This window comes from Callorhinus ursinus, unplaced genomic scaffold (assembly GCF_003265705.2).
Source record: "Callorhinus ursinus isolate GAN/ISIS: 27379988/994484 unplaced genomic scaffold, GSC_fseal_2.0 scaffold15, whole genome shotgun sequence".
NCBI lineage: Eukaryota > Metazoa > Chordata > Mammalia > Carnivora > Otariidae > Callorhinus > Callorhinus ursinus.
In genome coordinates this window covers 7072459-7095905 of record NW_027397077.1, presented here as the reverse complement: position 1 = coordinate 7095905, position 23447 = coordinate 7072459, and the positions used below count along the sequence as shown (strand labels likewise).

Sequence of the window (23447 nt, the reverse complement as noted above, 5' to 3'; positions counted from 1 at the left end):
CCCAGTGACCTCCAACCCAGGGTCCTGTCTCCCCCTCCGACTCCCCAGGGCATGACTGTCTCACCAGTGGGCTGCTGGGAAATGCTGAAGAATTGGCTCTGGGAGGATTGGGATTAGCAGCAATTAGCTCTGATTAGTAGCGAGAGCCAATTTCTGTGGTATAAATACTCCCACCAGGGCTGACTTCAAGCTACTAACCGGGGGCCACCGCAGGTGGAGCTGGGGAGAGCTGCCGACACCCTCCTATAGTCTTCCTACCCCACAAATACAACACATGTAAATAACCTCAAGAACAAAGATAATAATAAAATGTGGTAAAATAGTTAGGAAGTAATGAGTTGTGAGTATTTTTATCTTTGTTTTGAAAGTAATTTATTGGTAAATTATATAACTTAGCGTTTAATAATAGCTGGCTCACAACATACCTGAAAATTTGCAGAAAATTTAGTGACCACGCTGGCTCTAGCATACCACTCTATGTCTTCCTTCTAGACGCGCCCAGGGCAGGCCCTGCCTTCCCCCATCAGACTCTCTGGTCGGGGAGCCACCATCAGGCTAGGACCTTTTCAGTCAGCAAGAGGTGGAGGATAACGTCCACCTCCTGCCCCAAGGCCTTTCCCAGGCCTGGAGGTGGCACAGTGCCCAGCAGTTGCTCTGAGGGGCAGACTGGGTTGGGCAGCCAGCAAATAGGCAGAGAACAGGGCCCAGGGTCGCGGTAGGCTCGCCCAACCTGGGGGTAGGGGCAGCAGCTGCTCCTGAGGCCCCAGATAGGACTCCTCCTCACAGAACATTCCCCCAACTCTCCTAGACACCAGGCCGGACCAGAAACAAACCCTGCCCCCCTAGTTGGTGAGAAGGCCAGAACACTCCATCCGTGCTTCCTTGTGGGCCTCTCCCAGCCTCCCAGACACACCAAGAACATGTATGGAACCAACCCCCTTCTGTCGCTTCCAGTATAGACCAAGCTCATCTTCTCTCTCACGTAGTCTGGGGCTGGCCTTTGCACGGACCCTATTTCAGGGTAGGATCTGGCCCCCTTAGCACTCCATCCAAGGGGCTGGAGAGACCCTCACACCACTCGTCTCTGCCCCTCGGCTCACACTGGGGTCTGGTCCTTAGCCCTCCCCCCACTGGGTGGGGCCCCAAGGGAGAATTCAGGGATGGCATGGTCACGGTCTCTGCCCTGGGGAAAGTGTTGGTGCCATTCCCCCTATTCCAGAGGCAGAGGCCACACACAGGCTGTAGAACCAGGATGGGGTAGAGGCACTCACTGATGAGGGCTGAGGCTGTGTCCAGCTTGGGGTCGTACGGACACTTGCCCTTCCCTGACTCAAGTCTCTCCGGCTCCAGGTAGAAGATGTAATCCTGCAGGGCAGAGGGGGAGCTCAGCATCGTCCAAGCTGGTCCCACAGCCAGGAAGGGTAAGGGTCATCAGGCCCCCAGGGTAACAGCAAGCCCCCTGGAGACACCCTGAAGCCACATCCCTTCATTCCCCAGATACCCTTGGGCTTTAACTCTGTCCAGCCAGGTCTCCCAACCCAGGTCTCCCAGGGCCACGATGCACATTCCAAGGGAGATGATTCCTGGCCCCAGGTATCAGATCAGACCTGAGAACCAGGGGCTGAAGGCCCTCCACGCCAACTGGTTCAGGGAGACTCTGGTCAGGGCCCCTTGGGCCACAGAGGCACAACTCTTTGAGCTGTGGCCTCCTATCCTGGGCCAAGACGGGGCTGCCTACCTGACCAGGGCAGGAGGTACTGGCCAAGGGTGTTGCCAAGTCCCACCAGGCCAGAGGGCCCTGAGGGTACTGTGTGCCCAGACTTTATGTCCTACCTGTGGTCCTCAGGACAGACTAAATAGGCCATGGCCTTTCCCCTGCCCCTCAGCAGAGCCCCCAGTTCCCCATGTCTCCCCAGTGAGTCAGGAGTTGAGAGGTCCAGCCCAGACCACAGGGATTCACAAAGCCCTCCGTGCCTCCCAACCCAGCCCTAAAGATGTTAGCAGAAAGGCTGATGAAGGCACTGGGGCCAGGATGAGCTCATGGGGAGAAGGAAAGGAAAAGAGAGAGGCACGAGGCGGGAAGGAGGTGGCGGCAGGTGGCAGGGATGGTGATGGGAAGGTTTACACAGGCCCACGTCCAGTTACACTCTGCACACGGGACTTTCTGCACACACGGGGCTGCACACACTGCTTGGCACACAGCACTGTCAGCACATGGAACCCGCCGTTCACACCCTGGGCACACATGCAGTCGGAGCTGTCCCACGTTTCAGCACTCCCTGTCACAGACACACGTGCTCACGTGACCACTTGCTCTAGCACTCACCGGCAGCCCCTGCTCCCCTGCCCGCCCCTGCCCAGCCCCAGCACCCCCACCCAGCCCCCCTGCCCCAGTCCCAGAGCATGACTAGGGGGCAGACAGCTCTGCCCCTTCGGCCCCAGGGGAGCAGAGTCCCCAGCATGTGACTGTGCAGGACACCTGTGTCTGCCCATGACCCATGGAGGCCTAGGGCACGGACAGGTGACAGTAATATGTCAGGCTGCATACACGTGCCATGTTCGGACTCTGGATGCTGACTAAGGTGCGCGTTGGAGAGCACACGTGCCCACGTGTATGTTGGTATAGGCTCATGCATGTTGACACACGTGTTCTGAGGGCTGAGGCTCTGCTGTCCCCAGGCTGCCTTTGCACCTGGTGGCTTCATGATCTCTTGCCTACAGGGACTCACTGAGGCTGACACGAAGCCAGCTGGGAATGCCTTCGGAGCCTGAGGGCACTGCGGGGGAAGGGGCGGGATAGGGGCCCAGAGTCGAGGGAAGACCCTCGGGAGGCTCGCACGGGCTGCGGGTTCCTGGCTGGCAGGTCAGGCCCGCGGGGAGTTCAGTTCAGAGGTGGTGCTGCCTGGCAAGGGCCTGGAGGGCTGCGTCCCACCTGGCGTGGGGCTGTGGGCGTCGGGCGGAGGGCACCATCCGTGGCTCTGCTGCCTCGGCCTCTGACCACCTGCATCTGGGTCCAGGGCGTGGCCTGAGAAGACGAGGAACAGGGATTAGAGCCGGGGGTGGCAGGGGCTGGGGGAGCGGGCTCGGGCTGCCGGCCCCTCACACCACACATGCCAGGAGCACACGTGAGCCCCCGGGCCCCCAGAGCACACACGCGCCTGTGGGAGCGCACACACACACACACACACACACACACACACACACACACACACAGCTCGGTGCGTGCCCACACACACGTGTCCCTGAGTCCACTCACTCTCACGCGTGTCCTACAAGGTCACACCAGCTCACGCACATGCCCACATGGAAATGAGAAAGGGCGGAAGCGGGTGGGGCGGGACAGAGCTGGGGAAGGGGCAGGTCTCCCCCCCACCCCCCCACCCCCGGGGCCATGTGGCAGAAGCGGACCCGGGCGTCCAGCCTCCTGACGCTGAGGCCCCTGCCAGGCCCTCTGGCTTGGTGGCAGGGGCACGGTCCATGGGCACGGCCGGGAGCGCTTACTACGTGCCAGGCACAGTGCTAAGAGCTTTGGGAGCGGCACATCGACCTGTGAGAGAGTCATCTATTAGCCCCATCTTCAGCTGAGGGAGTGAAAGGAGTCACTCACCCAAGGTCACGGGGCTGGGAAGTGGCAGGGCTGGGGCTCAAGCTCATCGTCCCATCAGAGCCCTGGCATGTGGCTACTAATGGGGCAGCACGGGGCCAGGGCGGGCACGGCTTACCTGGGCACGGCGGCCACGGTTTACGTAGGTACACATGGGGTTGTAGGCGCCGGTCCCACACACGTACAGGTGTGTTCGGTTCCAGGGCTGGATGAGCCTGACGAAGTTCCCGCACTCACCCTGGGGCCGGAGGGAAAGCCAAGGAGGTGCCCCGCTGCCTGCCTGAGGCGCCCTGCCCCCACACCGCCCGCATCCCACCTGGAGGTCCCCCTGCACTCACATTGCCATCCTTGCCTGAGAGTACGCACTCCTCAATGCGCTGTGGGGAGGCTGCCCAGTGGATCTGCCGGAGATGGGGGTCAGAGGGGGCGGCCTGCTAGACAGGGCTTCCAGCCCTGGGGCCCCATGCCCCTCATCCCTCCGACCCCACACCCGGCTGGCCCTTACAATGAGGGGCTCACGGTTGATGTCATGCAGGTCCAGGGACAGCACATAGTCCTTGCTGCCCACGTACATGCGGTCGTGGTCCTCGTCTTTGAGCAGGATCCGGTAGTCAGTTGTGTTGAGCAGGAAGTTGAAGAAGTGGGCAGTGCCTGTGGCCTTAAGCTCTGTGGGCGGAGGGCAGGGCAGCAGTTAGGATCCTTGGAGACCGTCCAGACATGCTCCCTTTCACACATCATCTTAAACCCCCAGCTTCCCCCCCACCCCACCCCTGGCCCAGGGCCTACTTAACTCCCTCTCTAGTCCCTGAGATGCTGGGAGGAGAAAGTGGGACGGGTGGGCAGGCCAGGGAAGGGACCACACCCAAAGCTAAAGCCCTGATTCATCAGCAGCCCCAGCCAGTCTCTGGGTCCCAATGAAAGGGCAGTGGGTGCGGGTCAGGGAGCATGATGGCATCAAAGAGTCTTTGCTCTGGTGGGGGTTAATGCTCCCACGCTCAGGGTGGGGCCTGCTTCCCACAGGGGCCTAAAAGGGTTAATGAGCAGGAGGGTGGGGGGGCAGGTGCATCCAGGACAGCCTGCACGGAGCCAGGATGCCCTGTCCTCACCCCGGCTGCCCATCGGACAGGGCAAAGTTGGCTCACAGCATGGTCCCCGCCTCGTCTGAAGCTGGTTAGCCAGGACACTGGACAGCCCTGCTGGAGTGATGTGGTCCAACAGACCTTGGGCTTCCCCCAGGTCCCACTGGGGTGCTAAAGGTAGTTCTCAGGCCACTTTGAACCGGTCAGGAACAGTCTTTCCCAGGAAAGAAGCCCTCCCCCTCGTGCTACAGTGTCCCACGGCTGGGGGGCAGGGTCCGGTGGAGTCCTTAGCTTCCCTTCTGCATGAGTCTGGTGGCCCTGGCCCTCCCACCCCCAGATAGCTGGGGGAAAGTCCGCCTTCCTGGGGATGAAGGACAGGAAGGAACTTGGCCCGTGACAGGCCAATGACAAATACAGGACTCCAGAAAACTTGGGAACTTTCCTCTGGGAGGGGAGACAGCCAAGGGGTCTACTTGGCAAGCCCCTCCTCTGCCCACCCCCAGCTACATTTAGCTCAGCAGGAGAGGGAAGATTGTAATGAAGGTGACCGATATTCACCAGCACGGGAGGCTGGGGATGGCGGCACACGGAATAGCACACACAGGTGTGCACACGGCCCAGGTCTGCACTTGTGTGCACATGGCTGGCATCGGATGAGGCACTCATGAAGGCCATCATATGTAACCCATCTCCCCGGCCCATAGCTGAGAACCCATTTCCCAGGTGGGGCAGTCAGGAGGGAGGCCTGGAGAGGGAGAACAGCTGGGATCGCATGCCCTAGATGCAGCCTGAAGGCAGGACCAGCAGGTGGCCCCATCCCATCAGTCAAGTCAAGGTCGACCTTGACTCAGGCAGCTGTCTCTGACGGGCCTGGGTGACCCTGACCCCGGCTGTGTGCTAGGGACCCTGGAGCAGAGCTGGAGGGCCTGTCCCCGAGAGCAGCTTTGGATGGGAGCTCTGGGATGTGCTAAGATGGGTGTGGGAGGTGGGCTGGGAGCCAGAAGACTCTCACGGCAGACCCAGAGCCTACATCTGAGGGGCTGCGGGGCAAGCAAAGGCCTTGCCCTGCCCAGCCCTATGTGGCAACGAGAGAATACAGGTGATGACCTTGGCCAACCACTGGGACGCAGGGACGCCAAGGGATCAAAGGGCCGATCCCTGCCTGGCTACCGCTTCGCCCGCCTGTCCGGCGGTGCCTCTGAAGTCCTGGGCAGGGCAGCCTGGGCACCTGTCCTGCACCTGTTGTTAGGCCACTTGGAGTCCCCCGCCCGGCCACCCAGCCATAGTGACAACAGGAAAGTAAACAGTCCCCCACCCCCAGGGCCAGGAAGCAGCCAGAGAGGAAGTGGGGCTGCCAGCGGAGCCCCCCCAGGCTGGGACAGCCCGCCAGGGGTTATTTATACCCTGGCTGGGGGCATGGCCTTGGGTTGTACCCCTACCCGTCCTACTGGGTTAGGAGGCATTTGGGGGGCAATGGAGGGGAGGACGGCAGAGGCTCAAGTGGGTACCTTCGGACACAGGCACCTGGGGTCGGGGAAAGCTCCAAACATCTAGCCCCGGGGACACAAGCAGCCATAATCCCTACCATCCATCCCTGCCCAGTCTTGGGCCTCTGTAATCTGGCCCCTCCCCCTCTGCAGGAATCAGTGCCCAAGTGCCAAGTCCAAGTCCCCCTGGAGCTCAGAGCCCCAGCACTCCACGCTCCATCCCCCTTTGTGGGAAAGGGAGGGGAGAGACTCATTCAGCAGAACCACATGGGGAGCGAGGAGACTAGCCTTGATCAGACATCCTACCTCCTAAACCTGCATTCCCTGCTCCCTACCCCCTGGGTGGAAGTGGGCATGGAGGGAGCCTCCCACTTACTCATCAAGCACCTATTATGTGGAAAAGCTTAAGCTCACAACATCCAATTTACAGATGAGGACCTCAAGGCACAGAGAAGGGAAGGAATGGGCCCAAGAGCATGGGGGCAGGATTCCCACCCAGGCTCGTGGCCTTTGGGGCTGAAGGAGAGGCAGGCCCAGGCAAAGCCAGTCCTGGTGGTGGAGACTGCCCACTGGGAGGGCGAGGGCCTGAAGGTGACGCCCCCTCCATTGACAGGGCACATGACTCAGGACGCTCGGGACCCCTCCCAGTGGCTATGGGATATGGCGTCAATGGCTCTGTTGTCACAGGACATGATGCTTTGGTCACTGTGGAAACTTTGAGGGGGAGTCCCCATGAGGCCACGTAGGGTAGGAAAGAGGTGGGACCAAGGACCAGGAGTCTGGCTCTGGCGCGGGCTTCATGACCCCAGTCAGGGCACTCTAGGCCTAGCCAGTCTATTTTCCTATCTAGACCATCTCTTGAGCCCTCCTAGTACTGACATTCAATGTGATCCTCGAAGGTGAAGGTCCTGCTCTGAACTCAGCGGAGTACTCCTTGGGATCTCCCCCTATCCTCCTTCACGGGCTGCCTCCGCCTCGGTGGGGAGAGGAGAATGGATGGGGTTCCAAGTTCTTTCCCCATGCGAGCTGGCTCTCAGACGTCACCATGCCCCCTCAGTCCCACTCTCCTGATACCACTTCCTAGTGCTGGGGTACAGAGCAGAGAGGGTAATGGGGCAGGAAGGGGCTTCCTATTGACTCAGCCCAACCCTCCCCTAACTCCAACTTGTCTTTACCCATCCCCAACTCACAGGAGCAGAGCTAAATCCTGAATCATCTGTCCAAACCCAGTTTACAGAAAGGGAAACAGGTAAAGGATGGCTCTTCCAGGGTCCCAGAGGGAACCGGCTGTGTAGGGCTCTGGACTTAGCAACCCATGGCTGGAGGGCTCCTCTCACTCATGCCAGATTGTAGGAAAGAATTAAAACCAGGGGCCCCATGACAGCCCTGTACCCCAACTCCAGACAGGAAGACTGAGGTCCAGGGCAGAGTGGCGCTCACCTCAAGTCACAGGGTGAGGAGTGAAACTGGTATCCTGCCCGCCCCCCGCCCCCACTCTGCCATAGGGCAAAGGAGCCAGAGGCCTTCGTTCCTCCAAGAAGCCTGGGTCAGGGCAGGAAGTGGTCGGGTAGTCCTGGGTTTCCTACTCTGATACCTGCAGTGTCCGCAGGTCTAGATGCTCCTAGCCCTCAGCCCCCCTAAGGAGCAGAGACTTGAGCCAAGGGGGCATCCATGCGTGCGGGGATTTGACATGGGCCTGGCCTGGCCATGTCCTCAGACCCATCCTCTCCTCCGCTCCACATGTCCCAGGCCCAGCTCTGACATTGGCAGTGTCACCCCCCCCCCCCGGGGCAGTACTGAGGGGGTGGGGGCTGGGGCACAATCAAAGGTTCTGTGGAATTCAGAACTCAAGTCTGGATAAGCTTTGACCTTGGGGAGAGAGGATGGTGTGCGTGGTAATGCCTCCTGGGAAGGGCTCCCCACCCCCATACCCTCACCCAGGCTGGGCACACGTTGGGTGGGGCGACATCCGGGAAGGCTTTTCCCGTCATCGGGAAGGAAGAGCCTTTTCTGGCATCAGACACCTCATTTCCGCAGCCGTTCCCAGCCTCTAGAACTTCCCCATGGCCATTAGACACTCAGGGTCCTGGCCCAGAATGGCCTGGCAAAGGTCCAGAGGCAGGAACATTCTCAGTGCCCAGGGGTTTAGTCTTGGGGGTCTCTGTTTCCTCCCTTCGGGGAAGCAGCCAGTGCCTTAAAGGAGGCAGTGGGTGTGGGCAGCACCGAGGAGGTGGGTCCGCAGCCCTCACCCCAGACCCCAAGTGGGCAGCCCTGACCCCTGCTGCCGACCCCTGCTGCCCGTCTCTAGGACACCGGCTCTGTGGCCAGTGAAGCAGGGGCTGCTGTCAAAAGGGGGTCTCGGAGCCGAGGTGGGCACCCCGCCCCCTTGGTTACAGCCCCACAAAGCAGCAGGTCCTGACTGACAGTGTCACCTCCCCTGGCTGTGCTTGGGTACTGGGGGGTGATAGACGCGTCCCTATAGCCCAGCCTGACCTCTGACCTCATATAGGCTAGTACAGCCCTAATCCCTGAGCTGAAGAGAAATGAGGTTGGGGGTGAGAGTGGGGGTGCTGGCCAGGGTCTCTGTCAGTGCTCTCTCCTCCTGCCCTTCCGGGGGTGGGGGGAACTGAGGTGGACAAGGAGGGGGCAGCAGTGGCTGCAACAGGAGTGGCAGGGCCTAGACAGTCCCCACTGGATGCCCCCAGGGACTCCGGGGTGGGGGGGGCTCCAGGCCCTTATCACTCCCCGAAAGCTGTGAGGGGCCCCAGAGGAAGGCCTGGGGGCTGGGCTGTCCCCCTGGCTCCTGGCCTAATCCTCTTTTAATGAGCGGCCAGCCGGAAGGCCTCAGCCCCTGGCCACAGCCTTACAACCCTGGGAGCCCCAGCCAGGCCGAGCTGGGGGCAGGGCAGCCCCTGAAGCCTCTGCGGGCACCTTTCCCCCCAGTTCCGCTCAGCACACCTACCTCATTCACACCCCAATGCCGAGACCCAGCACTGGCCAGGCCAACCCACGGCCCCAGCATCTGCAGGGATATACCAGGGTGACATCTGTCTTGTGCTCCCATGACTCCCTTGGGCATTTCCCATTTGTTCAGGGCCAGGTCCCACATGGAGCCGGGCAGGGGAGGCTGTCACTGCTGATCAGAGGCTTTGCTTTCTCAGTCCCTTTTCTATCCCAGAAATGTTCTGGATGGGAATCCCTAGAAACCAGACCCAGAGTTTTGCCTGAGGCTTAAACTGCCTCCTCCCTAGGGGGGTAGGTTCCAGTTCCTCTGGCCCCAAGCCCCTCAGTATCTGTCCCCTCCAATCCCATTCCTGGGCCAGGCTTTCCAGATTGGAGACCCAGAATATCCCCAGGAGCCATCCACATTCGCCCTCCTCTCCCTCAGGCAGGTGAGCCAGGTCGGTGCCAACAAAACCAATTACAGCCGCTCTCACCCAATTAGCAACTAATTATGGCCTCGTAGTCCATTCAACATAATTAACATGTAAATGACTCGGCGTGTTTATATTCAATAACCGCTCTGATTGAATTTAATTTAAAAGTCTGAACTGGGGACCCAGTTACCGTATTCCGCCATCTAGAGCAGCCACTTCCTGGGAATGTCAGCTCCTCTAGGGGAGAGGGACACAAGGCCAGGGGTAGGGTGCAGGGGCAGGTGCTGTGACACGGCCCAGCTTGGGGTGAGGAGGGCAGGAATGGGTGCAGTCCCTCCATCCCTGACATGCTAGCCCAGTGGAGTGGGAAAGTGGTGAAGTCTGAAGAGCCCCAGTGGGACCCTCAAGTTGGGAAATCCTCTGGAACTAGAGGCCCCTTCTTAAGGGCTACTGTAAACATCCCAGCTGTTCAGTAAACACCAAGCCAGAGCAGAGCTGGAGCCACCCAGCTGGGCTAAAGCTCCGCTGCAGGTTTCCCTCCCATTTTGCGGGCTGGGGGCTGAGTCCTGGGGGCTAGGGGGCTGAGGCCTAGGAGCTGGGGACTGAGGCCTGGGGGCTGCGGGCTGCAGGCTGGGGGTTGGGGGTTGAGGCCCTGGGGGCTGGGGGCTGCGGGCTGCGGGCTGCAGGCTGGGGACTGGGGGCCGGGAGCTGAGGCCTAAGGCCTGAGGCCCCACCGACAGGCTCAGCCATTCTGTTCCCACGCCCGTTCCGCCCCAGTGCCCGCCTGCTCCGCCCAGGAGAGGAAAGGCTGGGGGCACAGCTCATCCTGACCCAGGAGAAGCCAGGAGGGAAGGGGCAACAGAGTCTCCCTGGCACACATACCAGCCAGAAACCCAAGGTTCTACACCTCTCTCGCACAAGGATGTCCGATGATTTTCAGCCACTCTGTCCCAGCAGGTAGGGGGCTCTCCAGCCTATAGGTGCCTCCAGTGTTCCCTGCTCACTCCCCAGGGCTCCGTGGCACCTGATCATTCTAGGTCTGGGCCGGTGACTCAGGAGGCTGGGAGGTCCTACATGGATCCTTCACACAGAAGCCTATGAGGACACTTTTGGGCCTTCACCAGCCAGGCAAAGCTCAGAGCTCTTGCCCAAGGACACGGTGCAGGGGGAAAGCTGGCCTGGAGGGGCAGGGCAGCCCCTGGGCATGGGGCGGGAGGCGGTGGCCTGGGCCAGGCAAGCAGCTTGGGGTACATTCCAAGCAAGGAATGTACCCCAAGAAGGGTAAAGGGGGTGGGAAGACAGCTGGCCCTGAGGGCAGGGTCGCACTGATCCATTTCTCAGGTGGGGAGCGTGGATCCAGCTTCCAGTTCCATTGGCCTCGGGGACCCACCCCGCCTCCCACATTCCAGACCCAGCCCGGAAACCCCTCACTCCTTCCCCCACCACCTCCTCCTCCCCGTGACTGCAAAAGACAACAAACTCTGCATGGCTCATTTACTCTGATAAATCAACCAGACGGACAAGCCAGGACGGGACTGACAGGCTGGTGGGTGTCGAGACCCTGCCCCTGCCCTGCACCCGGCCCCCATCTCTGCTGCCCTCCCTGGACTCCTGGGGTCCCAGCAGCCCTTCATATCACCCACCCAGAGATTCCTAGGATGTCCCAGACAGTCTCAGTCCCCTCCCCAACATTCAGATGGGGAAACTGAGGCATCGAACAGACAGATGTGTGTTCAGGGTCAGCCTTGGCTGATGCAGTAAGACAGAGTCGGGAGGCCAAGCAGGACTCAGCCAGTCACCCGTCTAGGAAGGCAGCGAGTTCTCCACACAGGCCTGGTGCTGGGACAGGAGGGTGTCTCGGTGCAGGCAGCAGCCCTGGACAGAGGTCACCTGGGGTGCCACAGGAGCCCACAAGGAGCCCCCCCAAGTTCCAGCTGTAGTGTCTCACCCCCAGGGGCCCCCCCTGCTGGCTGAGCAGCAGGCATACAGGCAGGGGACTCTGCTTGGGGAGGGAAATGAGAGCATCAGCACCGAGCCCTAAGTGGAAAGAAACATGGCTCTTGGCTGGGTGCGGGGACCTCAGAGGAAAGAGTGTGTCCGGGTAGGAAGCCAAGGAGGGGTCAGGGTGGGGATGGGAGGTGGTGGAGGCAAGGGGGGGATGGGGGGGAGGAAGGAAGAAGAGTGGGGGCGGGGGGGTCTGGAGCTGATCCCTGACCCCTGGAGGAGCAGTTGCTTTGGGGCTGTCCCTGCCCGGCAGAGGGGTAGCCCAGCAGTAGCAGACAGCCCTACTTCCTAGCAGCCCCAGCGAGAAGGCTACGAGTCGGCCTAGCTGAGGCCCCCTCCCTCACAGACAGCCGCCACCACCCAGGCCCATTCTTCGCTGGGCCAGGACCAGTGGTCAGTGTCTGGAGCCTAGGAGGCCTCCACCCTCTCCCTGAGACTGCTCAGCAGCCTGGGGTATGTTGGGGGGGCGGGCAGGGGTTGGTGGCTGCAGGCCTGCCAAGCTCAGGCACCCACGTGAGCTGAGCTTTGGATTCAGACTGGAGCCTTCTGGCATCCAGGCCTCTGGCAAAAGCCCTCTTGCTATTTCTAAGAAAAATGCAGTAGGAATCTTCTCTGCTTCTCCAAAACTCCAAGGGCTCCCTTGAGACAGGGCTCAGACTCCCAGGACAGCACCAGGCCAGGCTGGGAAACCTTGTTCTCAGCCCAGTGACGCAGATGCCCAAGCGAGCAACCCATGTCTGGTCGCCCCTAGCACAAGCCGTAGGGGCCAGGCCAGCACTCAAGGAGGGGTCACTGAGGCTGCTCATGGGCCCCCATCAGAGTGGGCAGCTCATCTCGGCGGGGGGAGCTCCCTCCAAGGCATCCCCTCCCCAATGTGTCTGTCTCACTGGAGTTTCCCCACAGTATGTACTTGGTGCCTCTGTCAAGATGAACAAAGAGCTTAAAAACCCCAAGGAGGGCGCCTGGGTGGCTCAGTTGGTTAAGCGACTGCCTTCGGCTCAGGTCATGATCCTGGAGTCCCAGGATCGAGTCCCGCATCGGGCTCCCTGCTCAGCGGGGAGTCTGCTTCTCCCTCTGACCTTCCTCATTCTCATGCTCTCTCTCTACCATTCTCTCTTAAAAAAAAAAAAAAAAAAAAAAATCTTAAAAAAAAACTCCAAGGAGCAAGTGCAAAGGCTCCATCCAGGATCCTGCCCTCTCCCCAGGTGTTATGCCGGACGCGCCTTGCTGTTCCTGCTCTTCCCTCCCACGGTCTCCCTTCCCCTGTTTGAGATGCAGCCTCCTCCAGGAAGCCAGACTGGATGCCCACGGTCTCCACGTGACCCCACTCCTGGCACAGGGCTCAGGGTACCTCCTGCAGTCCTTTCCAAACACGGTCACCTTCACCAAAGGTTAGAAATGTGGGGGCGGGGGGGTGTGAGGCAGTGCAGGACTCCTTGGGCCTCCCCCAGGACCCACCCTTGCCCCTCTGCCACCCTCAGGGTGGCTCCTAGTTCCTGAGACTTCCTTCCCGGGGCTGGAACTGCACTCGAAGAGTTAATCCTCTCATAGCACAGTGAGCTCAGCCCCATTCTCATGCCCATTTTACAGAAGGGACACAGAGAGGTTCACTGCTCAAGATCTACACTGTGGCCGCGATGCCAGCCTGAGCCCTCAGGATGTCGCTCCCACTGGGCCACTGCTGTCCCCAACTTACACGGCACGGGGGTGGGGTGGGGGGACCAGGTCCTAGAGAGGCTATGTTGCCTGCCTGAGGTCACACAGCTCACAAGGGCAGAATGGAGGTTTGTCTGCCTTCAGGGACAGTCCTTTCAAAGAGCATCACCACCACCTGTGCATTCTCCTGAATTTAAGTCCTGGGGGAGGAGCAGGAGGTCTCCCAGGGATCCAGGGGCCAAGTACCCACAGCTCTGAAGACACCGCCTGCCCCCAGAGGGGTCACAGGGTTGGAGGTACACACACACAGGTGCAGACAGCCAGGAGCCCACTCCGAGGCCGCTGCCTCCCAAGCCACGGGGTGAAAGATACCTTTACGGGCTGGGATGAGATTTTTATCTTGGCGGTTTCTCTTTAAATTCTTTACGATTACGAAGCAGCGGGGGCTGCCAAGGAACATGATTTACTCCTTGAGCATGCACCAGCTCCTCGCTCAGTGCCAAGGGAAGCTGGAGCCAGGGAGGGAGGGGCGGGCGTCATGCCAGGGAACCAGAGACAAGGCCCATGCTGCTGAGGCCCAGCTAGTGGCAGGCGCATCTGAGGCTCGGCTGGACCTGGAAGGACCACAGCTGAAGGCCCCCAGCCCTGACCTGGCTGACTGGGGCTGGGCCTCAGGCAGGTTCTCGGCAAGTACAGGACCTGCTCCACTCTCTCCCAGTGCCAGCTGCTGGCCGGCTGAGGGACAGCCAGCCAGCCTCCAGGACCTCCCAACTCCCGAAGTGGCCACTTCCAAGTCCCTTCTCAGGAGTAAGGCAGTCCCCATTTCCTGGAAAACTGAGATCCCAAATGCAGGAATCTGGGCTCAAGTTCATGCTTTGGGTCTTCCTACCTTCCTCCTCCTGGCTCATCTGGAATACTGGCCCTCCCCAGTTTGCTAGCTCCAAATCCCACTGTAGCTATCAGAAACACCTAACCGAGCTCCCTGGTGCCCCCTCTGGCCTCCAGGCTTCTGGGCTCCCCCACACCTACCTCCTCCTTCTTCTCATTCTGAATCTCCTAGCCCCGGTGTCTGCCCCCCACCATTGGCTGGCCAGGGAGCCCCTGGGGGGACAAGGGCGGGTCCTCACCCCACCCCCACCATGCAGTCAGGCCTGGGGGTGGGGCAATGCTCCATCAAGGCTAAAGGCACCTCCACCTCAACCCATATTCACCCACTCTTCATCCCCCTTGGGTGAAGTAAACGGGCCATGACCTCTCCTAACCTCCAATGTCGTCACTTCCTAACAAGGAGGCCTGGCCACCCTGGCTCTCTGATGTCACATGTGGATGATGTAAGCAGTGGCACTATCCTGGGCCATTAGCCCCAGAGGTGCGGCAGCTGGGCTGAGGCGGGGGGGCAAGCAGTGACCAGCACCTACCCACCCATTCGCCCTCCACCTGCAGAGTGTTCTTCCACATAGACCAAGCCAGTTACGCCTAAAGTTAGAGAAGATCCAAATCCCGGGGCCACTCTGGACATAGAAGCCCTTTCCTCTCCAGGACCTTGGCTTTCCTTCTCCAAAAGGAGAGAGCTTCCTGGGGGACTCTGATCAGTGGAGGACTGGGGTGATGGAGGGTTGGATTTACAGGAACAAGCAAACCCAGGTGCTGCTGCTTCCATAAGCAGCGGGCAGGAGAAGCCTACCCAGGGCAACCTCAGCCCTCTCCTTAGGAAATGAGGCTGGGAAGGCTAAGTCCAGCACTGTAGGATCCTGGAACCCTGTCGAGAGCTGTACCTGCTTTCCTCACCCCACCCTTTGCTCTCTCAGTCCTGGGACAGGCTCAGACATCAGGCAGAGCCAGGCTCCAGCTTCATCCTGCTCCTGAGTGACGGGAAGCCTCACAGGAAACCCAGGGAGAACCCCTCAGGCCTTGGAGAGAACACCACGTGGTTAGCATCATGGGTACCTCCTGTTATTTCTATTACTTTCATCCTTCCCGGCTCTTCCGCCCCATCTCCCTACAGCCTGCCTCAGTTTCCCCAGTAGCCCAACCACCTCGTGTCATCACGGGACCCCTTTCCCCCACTAAACACCTCTTGGCCCCTCGTCCTGGTCGAAGCCAGCCCAGGCGGCAGGCAGCGGCTTATTGTGGAGGTGGCTTCCTGGGATAAAGTAAACATTCCCCAAGCTGAACAAAGGACCTGGCAGGGAGCTCACACCACCTCGCTGCAGAGGGAGGTGGTGCCCCCTGGCTTGGGTCATCTCAGGATGGGGGAAGGGAGAGCTTTTTCTCCCAGGCTTGGCCAGGGACTCTGGGGTTAAGGGAATTCCAGGCCAGGATGGGTGGAGGAAAGGGTCCTACTGCCCAGGCTCTCTGGTCCCAAGCATGTGCTCTCAGGGAACACCTCACCTTTCCTGGAAATCCTCCCCACATGACTCCTCACTTCTGCCTGACTTTGGCTGTGCTGCTCATGGAAGCTGAGGAGATGGGCCCTAGGAGCACCCTCCACCCTGCCTCCCCCTGCTCCGACCTGGACTCTAACTGAACCCTGGGCCCCTGCTCCCTTACACCTTTTCGGCTCTAGGCCTAGCTGGGGTGCCCAGGCGGACGCACAGGCAACAAGCCCAAGCCTGGACCAGTTCCTGCCTTTGTTCCTTTAGCTGCCCTAGGCTGAGTCCCGGGGCCTGGTATGCAAGCTGCTATATCCAGGCAAGGCACAGACAGAGAAACTGAGGCAAAGAGCAAGAGTGACCACCAGTGCTTCTAAGGACAACCGTCTCTGTGCCCCTCCCGTGTATCCGGGAGAAGAAGCCCCCACCCCTTTCCCAGTCCCTGGCCTGGCTGTGAAATCCCAGTTTCTATGGATGTTGGTATCCATTCTCCACTCCACAAATGCTTGGTGAGGACCTACTCCTCACTGAGCCTTACTCTGTGTACATGACGAGTCTGAGACCCTCCAGCATGGGGGGATGCACAGGGCCTGGTGCACCGTCAGTGCTGGGCTCCCAGGTGAGCAACTGGGTGTCCATTATCTTTTCAGCCAGTATGACTGTGAGCATCCCATCTTGGTTGCTGCAGACTCCCTGATACTCAGCATAGGGCCTGGTGCAGAGTAGGGACTCAAGCATCTGCTAAATTAAGTGACATCTAAGCATACAACTAGGCCACAGGATCAGTGGGTAATGGGAAAGGTCATGCGGAGCAGGGAAGCGTATGTGTACGAGGGCACGGAGGCCTGGGACGGGGTGGCCCCGGGCATCCCACGGTCCCATCCCACCCCAGGCTGCCACGGTGGTCAGTACCATAGGATGGCTGCCAGCAAGCCAGGCTTTTAGTCACTGCGGGTGTCGGCTTCAGAGCTAATTGAGAAGGAATCGACCTGACTGATGTGGGCGTCAGCAAGGCCAGGACACCGGGGTTCTATTTCTGGCCTCGCCTCTGCCTCCTGCCTGACCTTGGCCCTACCCTTGCCTGAGCCTCGGTTTCCCTCTCTGGAAAACAGGAATGAAAGTCGTTGGCCCTTTGTCTCTGGAGGTCTGAGAAGGTTTAAAAGGCGCATATCGAGGACCTCCCTATGTCTTATCCTGCCTGCTTCCCCTCATGGGTCTCCAGGGTGATGGCAAAAATAACACCCAGAGTGGATGTCTGGGTTCTAGGGTCCCAGGGACGTGGAGACAAGTCCCCATTCCCTTCCCCTGTTGGGGGAGGGGAAGCTCTGCTCCCCCTGCCAACACCCTGGGCTGGGAAGGGGGTGGGGGGCAGGCCCCTTCAAGATTTATTAATCTGCTCTGAGGAAATCCACTGGGGAAGGGTGGAGTTATCAGCAGAATAAACCTCTCCCCTTCTGAGGCCTGGGGGTAAGGGGTGCTCCTACAACCAAACCCATCACACTTCTGCCCATTCCTCAGGCCCCACACTGGACTCCTTCCAGGCACATCGTCCGAAATTCACTCCCCACTCCCCCCATCAACTCACAGGGTGTGATGAGGACAGAGGGAGGAGCTCTGCTGGGGACATGGGGGCAAGGGGGTATGGGAACATGGTGAGGTGGAGGCTGGACCTCAGCCAAACCTGAGGAAGGAAAAGTCAGCCCAGCCTTTCACCCCAATATGTGTGCCCGGAAATCTGGCCAGCCAGGGCTGAGTCGGCCCCACCCAGGGCAGGCGGCTAGACAAAGTGACCTTGGGCCAGGGAACTCAGCAGGGACCCCAGGTCCCCCAGGTTCCAGCACCCCCTTTCTGCAGGCAAGGGGGCCGGCTGGGGGTAGAATCTTCCGATCATACACACCTTTGAGGAAATGGCTAGTGAGTGAGCCATCTGGACACCTGAGTGTGTGCCATGTGTATTCATCTGCCAGTGGGCGAGGTACAAAGGTGATGGAGCTGGGGGACCTGTCTCTCACTCTCCAGACCCCGACCCGTCATTAAAACCTTCCAGTGACTCCCAAAGCAAAGTGCTCATCGGGGAGCTCAGGAGCTCAGACGTGTCACATAGCACGCGCTATCCCTGAACTCGCCAGGTGGCCCACGCGCCCCTCACAGCCCACAGCACCCTCCCTGCTTCCTGGGATCCCCTCCCACCTGGAGACCCACCCCTCAGCAGAGCAGCTCCCTGCTCCTCCGGCTTCCTGTGGCCTCAGTTTCTGCCTGACCGCCTGACCCTCCCCCTCAGGGACCACCCAAGGCAGGACCAGACGCAGAACAGTGGCGGGGAAGGGCTTCCACAAACACAAGTTTGGAAGAAGTGGCATCCCTCTCTCCCCAGTTATCTCTCACACAGAGGGAGGTGCTTCGCAGCCCTGAGACCCCACTTTCTGCCTCGAGAAGGGGCCCAGACTCAGGAGACTTCCCGGAAATTCCACGTGGCCCATTCTCTAGCCTTTCCCGGCAAGTTACCGCCAGCCCGCTCCTCCCCACCCACATACCCAGGGCGACCCATGTGGCTGCACAAAGTGTCTCTTTCGGCCCTGCCTCTTCCTGTCGCCTCTGCAGCGGGCCGAGTGTTGTGGACAGAAAATGATGCTGGAGACCAGCAAGGCAGTCTCTTACCTTTGAATGAGAGCCGGACCCGGGGCGTGGCCGGGAGGTGGTCCTGGGTGGGGGTGGCTGGCCAGGCCCCAGTCAGTAGGGAAGCCCAGAGGAGGAGACCAGCGACAGGCATTGTGGGAGGGGCCTAGGGCCCAGGAAGCTGGCGGGGCTGTCTGGACACCTGGGAAGGAGGAATCAATATCAGAATATGTGAGGCAGATGAAGGAGTCCTGCCCTACCAACTCTCCTTGCCCACACCCTCAGTCTGGGGCCATGAATGCCCCAGTGTGCAAACCTTATATACTCTCTGGTCCCTGCCTTTGTCTGGGAAGGCATAGCCAATGGGCCTGAAGACTGAGCAGCCAGGTGCAGCGTGGGGTCACCAGAGCTAATAGGGGCCACTGGAGATCCAAACAATGCCCCACCCTCTAGCATCCTGAATTCCATTCACAGGGTCCTGCTCAAACAGGTCATCCTACAGCTCCCTCCCGCCCCCAGCAGGGTCTCTCCCTTGTGCCCACCCCCAACCAAATGGGCTGCTCCTTCCCTCGCCCACCTCCAGAAATGGGGGAAGAGATGGAGCCAGTCCTGCCTGCCCCAGCCAAACCTCTCCTCCTGATACAAGGGAATCTCGACCAGATTCTTGGGGTAGGGGGCATGGGAGAGAGAGGAGGCTAAGTGAGACACACATAGACAGCCTAAAATGGAAGAGACAGCAGCCAGAAAAGGAGAGGCAAAGAATAGCAGGGTCTACTTTTACTGAAATCACAGCAGGAGGGATCCAGGTCAGATGTATGGAAGGACTTCCTGCCAGGTAAAGTTCCAGCTCCGCCTCTAGAGGGCACAGAAAGGGGAGCTAGGATAGCCAGCAGGCCTGGGGCAGGGTGTGAGCCAACCTCAGTGTCCCCAGCAGAACCCCCAGCAGGTCCAAGTTTCGAGACTATGTTTTTCAAATATTGTCTCCCCAGGCAGGCTGGTGTTGGGTAAACGCAGCCCAGCACCAGTTGTCGGAACATATTGCTCCCTCCCGGCAAACACCAGCGCCAGCTCCCAGCACCCCCATACACTAGGGGTGGGGGCACGGAGAATGACAGTGTGAGCCCCGTCCTCCAGATCTGCCCTACTCCCCTTTCCCATGGGAAGCAGGACCCTAGGCCCGTTTCTAGGACCCTGGAGTGGGGGTGAGAGGCATGTCGGCCTGCTAATCCCCGGCACTGGCTGACATATGCTGAGGCAAGGCCCTGGCTCCACATCTGTCAGGCCCCACTCAACAGACCCTGAGGCCCTCCCTCGACCCACGTCTGTCCTGTCCCCACCCCACCCCCCACCCCCCACCCCCGAGCCCTAGCCTTTCCTGCCCTGGACAAACCACTGGTGGCTCTTCGGACAGGAAGGGCGGCTTCAGGCCTCCTGGCCCATTCCCCAGGTGGTGCCCTCTGTGGGAACCCCCTCTCACATTAACTTCAAGATCCCCCATCCCAGATGCTCCCTCCTGGGGAGGCTGGTGGAGGGAGGGGAGAACCAGAACCAGCCCCTCCCCCACGCTGTTGAGGCACCAAGCTGGTGCTGACTGAATCTCGCAGGCTCTGGTGAGAGGGGGCAGGTAGGAGAAAGGGCTGTGCAACCACCATCACCCCCGGGGTGTACCTGGGAGGCCCCCACTCACAGTTGTGGATATACACACGTCCACACTTGCGTGCCCACACACGTCCTCACAAGCATGTGTTTGCTCAAGAACTTGACCTGCTAGTGGGGTGGGGCTCAAGGAAGCTGGGGAACACTGTCCCGGCTTGGGGGGGGGCACCTGCAGTCTGGGTCCCTCAGAGACCTTTGATCCTATGTATCAGGGGACTCAGGATGACTTACACCCACCCCATGACCTCATTTCCCCTGCATCCATTTTCAGGGTAACAAGGTCAGGGTCACCAAGGACAGCTTTAGAGTCCCCCCAAGGTAGCCAGGAAGGTGGAAGGCTTTGCCCCACTGGGTCCCTACAGGGACCTCCCATAATGCTCTGGCCCTTTAAAGGAGTGAATGGGAGACGTTCAAGTCTGCTGGGGCCTCAGACCCAAGTCCAGGACCCCTGTTTGGAAAGCAAGGGGGATGGAAAAGAGGAGAGAGGAGAGAGGGAAGAGGAAGGGAGGGACAGAGAGAGGGAAGGGGAGGACACTTCCACGGTCGCTTCCCCTCTGGCCAGCCCCCAGATGCACTCCACTTAGCCCCGGGCCCAGAGAAGCCCCCAGTCAGGCGAGCCAGGTGGGTGGACAGAGAAGGAACCGCCACCGCCACCTGGGAGCCCACCAGGAAGAGAGCAGAGAAAGAAGGAAAGAAGCCTGGCGGGAGGGAGCAAGGGAGGGAGGCAGGCGGGAGGGAGGAGGAGAGAGGGAGGAGAGAGGGAGGGACGGAGGAGAGACGTTCGAACAAAGAACCGAGGAGCTGGGGCTGGCAAGGGGTGCAGAGAAGGGGCGGCCAGACACGGGGGTCCGGAGGCACCTGGGGGTAGGGCAGGGGGCTAGGTGGTCGAATCGTCCAGCCTGATCCAGGCCTCCCAGGCTTGGGGGGTGGGGGTGAACAGCCTGCCTCAGAGAAGGGAGGTTAGCTCCTCTGAGCTAAGAACTGCCTGGATGGAAGGGAGGCAGGAGCAGGGGCTGCGGGGGAACATGGAGATGAAATTATTAACAGCACCCCAGCCCGCCGGTACCCACCCCCACCCCTGCAGGCCAGAGCTCCTTTCTGGCTCCTTGCTTCCCCCTCCCCCAACACCCCATGGACCAGGAAGCAGAGCCATCCCACCATAGCTGGGATTGAAACCCCCCTTTCATGATCAGGGATCTCCCAGTCAAGGTCACCTGGGCTCAGCTTCATCCTCCCCCCTCAAGGTATGTCTACCAGAGCATGGGGGGCACTGAGGCTAGGCTGCTGGCCTTCTCTCCCTACACCCCCGCACTTCTGGGCCTGGCTCCTTCAGAACTGGGGGTCAGCAGCAGGGGTAGGCTTGCCCAGGGCCCTAGTCTTCCAGCACACCTTACCCCAGGGGTCCAGGCACACTTCCCATTGCAGCCTCGGAAAAGGCCCCAGCTCCATCCAACCCCCTGGACTGGGATGAGCCCCCAACCCCTGGATACAATTTCTCTATCTCTGCAACTAGGACAGAGGCTTCTGGGAGACAATCTGCGTGAAGTCAGGAGGTCAGGAACCCCTAACCTGGCCCAGGTCCAGGATGGACACACCAGTGCCTTCAGATCGCCCCCCTCCCCCGGTGTTCATGGGATGGTGTTCTCAACACAGTTATCTCAAGAATTATAAGTTATTTAAGCAGCCAAGACCTCAGCCTTAGCTCCAGCTGACCCATCCTGCCAGGCCTGCCTCATTCCCAGGCCACCTTGACATTCTCTGGTCCCACCTGTTCTAAGTGAGCCCACCAAGCTCCTAGAGTCCCCTGCCCATTTCACCACTGAGGCCCCAGCCTGCCCAAATGGGGGACTTAACTGCAGGCTCTCCCAGCTCACCTACACCCCACATACAGCCAGGCCCCTAAGCCAAGCAAGACTCCCTGCTAGAAAAGCAAACCCAAGCTAGTAGCTGGGGGTCAAGGGGCTAGCACAGTGTTGGGAGAAAAGCTTCAGGGCTGGAGGTCCTCCAGGCTTGCTGATCTGGGGGACCCTCCACGTGGGGGCTGCCGGTATAGCGCTTCCCTCAGAGCAGACGATCTGGATCGGGACACTGAGGCAGGGCAGACGCACCTAAGGGGAAGTGCTCTGCCTGAGGCTTTAGTGAGAGAGAGCTGAGCCAGAAGGGGCGTCCGTACTCCCGCTCCAGGAACGTGGGGGTGGGGGGGAGTGTATGCGAGCACCCACCCACCCAGAATCTTATGAGAAAAAGTTGCTTTGCACACTGGTGACCCCGCAGGACACATCATCCACACATCCCCATGTCGCACCGATGATAAGGGTCCGGGCAGCCTGGACAGGTACAGCGCCCACTCAAGTCCTACCGCCCCTGCGTCCCGGGGAAGCCCCCTGCCTCTCCGAGCCCCGCGCCCCGGACACTTCCGCAGAGTTGCAGTGCCGCGGGTCCCAGAGGGATCGCGGGGTGGCCCGGCCGCCTGCCCGCTCCCTCCCGGTTCCCGCCGCACTCACCTCCTCCGCGGCGGCGGGGCCTGGGCTCCCGGGCGGCGGGGGCGGCGGCGACGGCAGCGGCACAGCGGCTCCCGGTTGGGCCGGCCGGCGCTAGCGGCCCCCCGGGGCCATGGCCCTGCCCGCGCCCTCTCGCCGCTGTGCCTGAGCCGGGGTCGACGCCGCGGCCCGGGTTTCACGGGTTCCGCGGGCTTCGGGCGCGTCAGCAGCCGAGGCCCCGGGCCCTAGCCCGGGCCATGGGAAGGCTCAGGGGCGCTCGGGGCCGCCTCCCCCCGGGTGGGCTGCGGGCGCCCCCTGGCCGGCGCGCCGAGGGCGCATTCCCCGGCGCGGGGCGCGGGCGACGGCGCGCGCTCGGCTTCGGGGCGCTGCGCTTGGCTCGGCCCGGTGGTGCTCGTCTGCTTGCTGGACTGGGGCCGGGCGGCCGCGCTGGGCTGCGCCGCTCCTCGCGGCGCGCCCTGGCCCTGCGCTGCGCTCGGGGCTCGCCGGACCGCGGCCGTTCGCTCGCTCGCTCGCTCTGGTCTCGCGGCCGCCGGCGGGACGGGGCGCTCGGAGCCGCGCGGGGAGCGCCGGCAATTGGCCGCCCGTGGGCGACATTTGCATAGCGCGGCCCCGCCCCGCCCGCCCCGCCCGGCCCCACCCCCGGGGCGGGACCCGCCCGGCCGCCGCCCCGCCCCCGCTCCACCTGTCCGCGGGCTGGGCTCGGGGCTCCCGGGCGGTGGGGCAACCCGCGCCAGGGGAGACTAATCTGCACCCCTCGCCCCCGCCCCGGCTTTGCGGGCGGCGCCCCCGCCCCGCCCTGGCTTTGTCTCTCCGTGGATACACCGCGCACACCGCGCCTGGTGTTTACCCCGGCACTCAACTCCCTGGCGGGAAGGGCAGGCGCGCCGGGGAGCAGCGAGCCTGCGCTCACCTGCGCACCCTCTGCGGTGTCACTCCTTCCCAGTTGCTGCGGGCCGCGCCGGGCCCCGCGCGTGAGTCCCGCATCGTAGGACCCAGGACTGCCCCAGCCGCTCAGCAGGTGGCGGTGCAGCCCCTGGGACGGCTGGCACCGCTGGACCTGCTCGCGGCCTCCAGTCCACGCCAGGTCGCAGCAGC

General features: G+C 61.1%; 1 protein-coding gene across 11 annotated transcripts in view; it reads right to left on the bottom strand.

Annotated features, from left to right (window-relative positions):
* Positions 1 to 22880, bottom strand: part of SEMA3F (semaphorin 3F) — a 29677-nt gene extending 6797 nt beyond the window's left edge. Inside the window, exons 1-7 of one of the 11 annotated variants that reach the window (XM_025885219.2) lie at positions 22356 to 22880; positions 18238 to 18397; positions 4110 to 4270; positions 3943 to 4005; positions 3723 to 3842; positions 2933 to 3025; positions 1272 to 1365 (exon numbers count right to left, since the gene is read on the bottom strand). In XM_025885219.2, coding sequence (XP_025741004.1) covers positions 1272 to 1365; positions 2933 to 3025; positions 3723 to 3842; positions 3943 to 4005; positions 4110 to 4270; positions 18238 to 18349 — 643 coding nt within the window. In that variant the 5' untranslated portion in view covers positions 18350 to 18397; positions 22356 to 22880. The other 10 variants (XM_025885220.2, XM_073901240.1, XM_073901239.1 and 7 more) reach the window with 10 other exon arrangements.
* Positions 22881 to 23447: the final 567 nt, after the last annotated feature.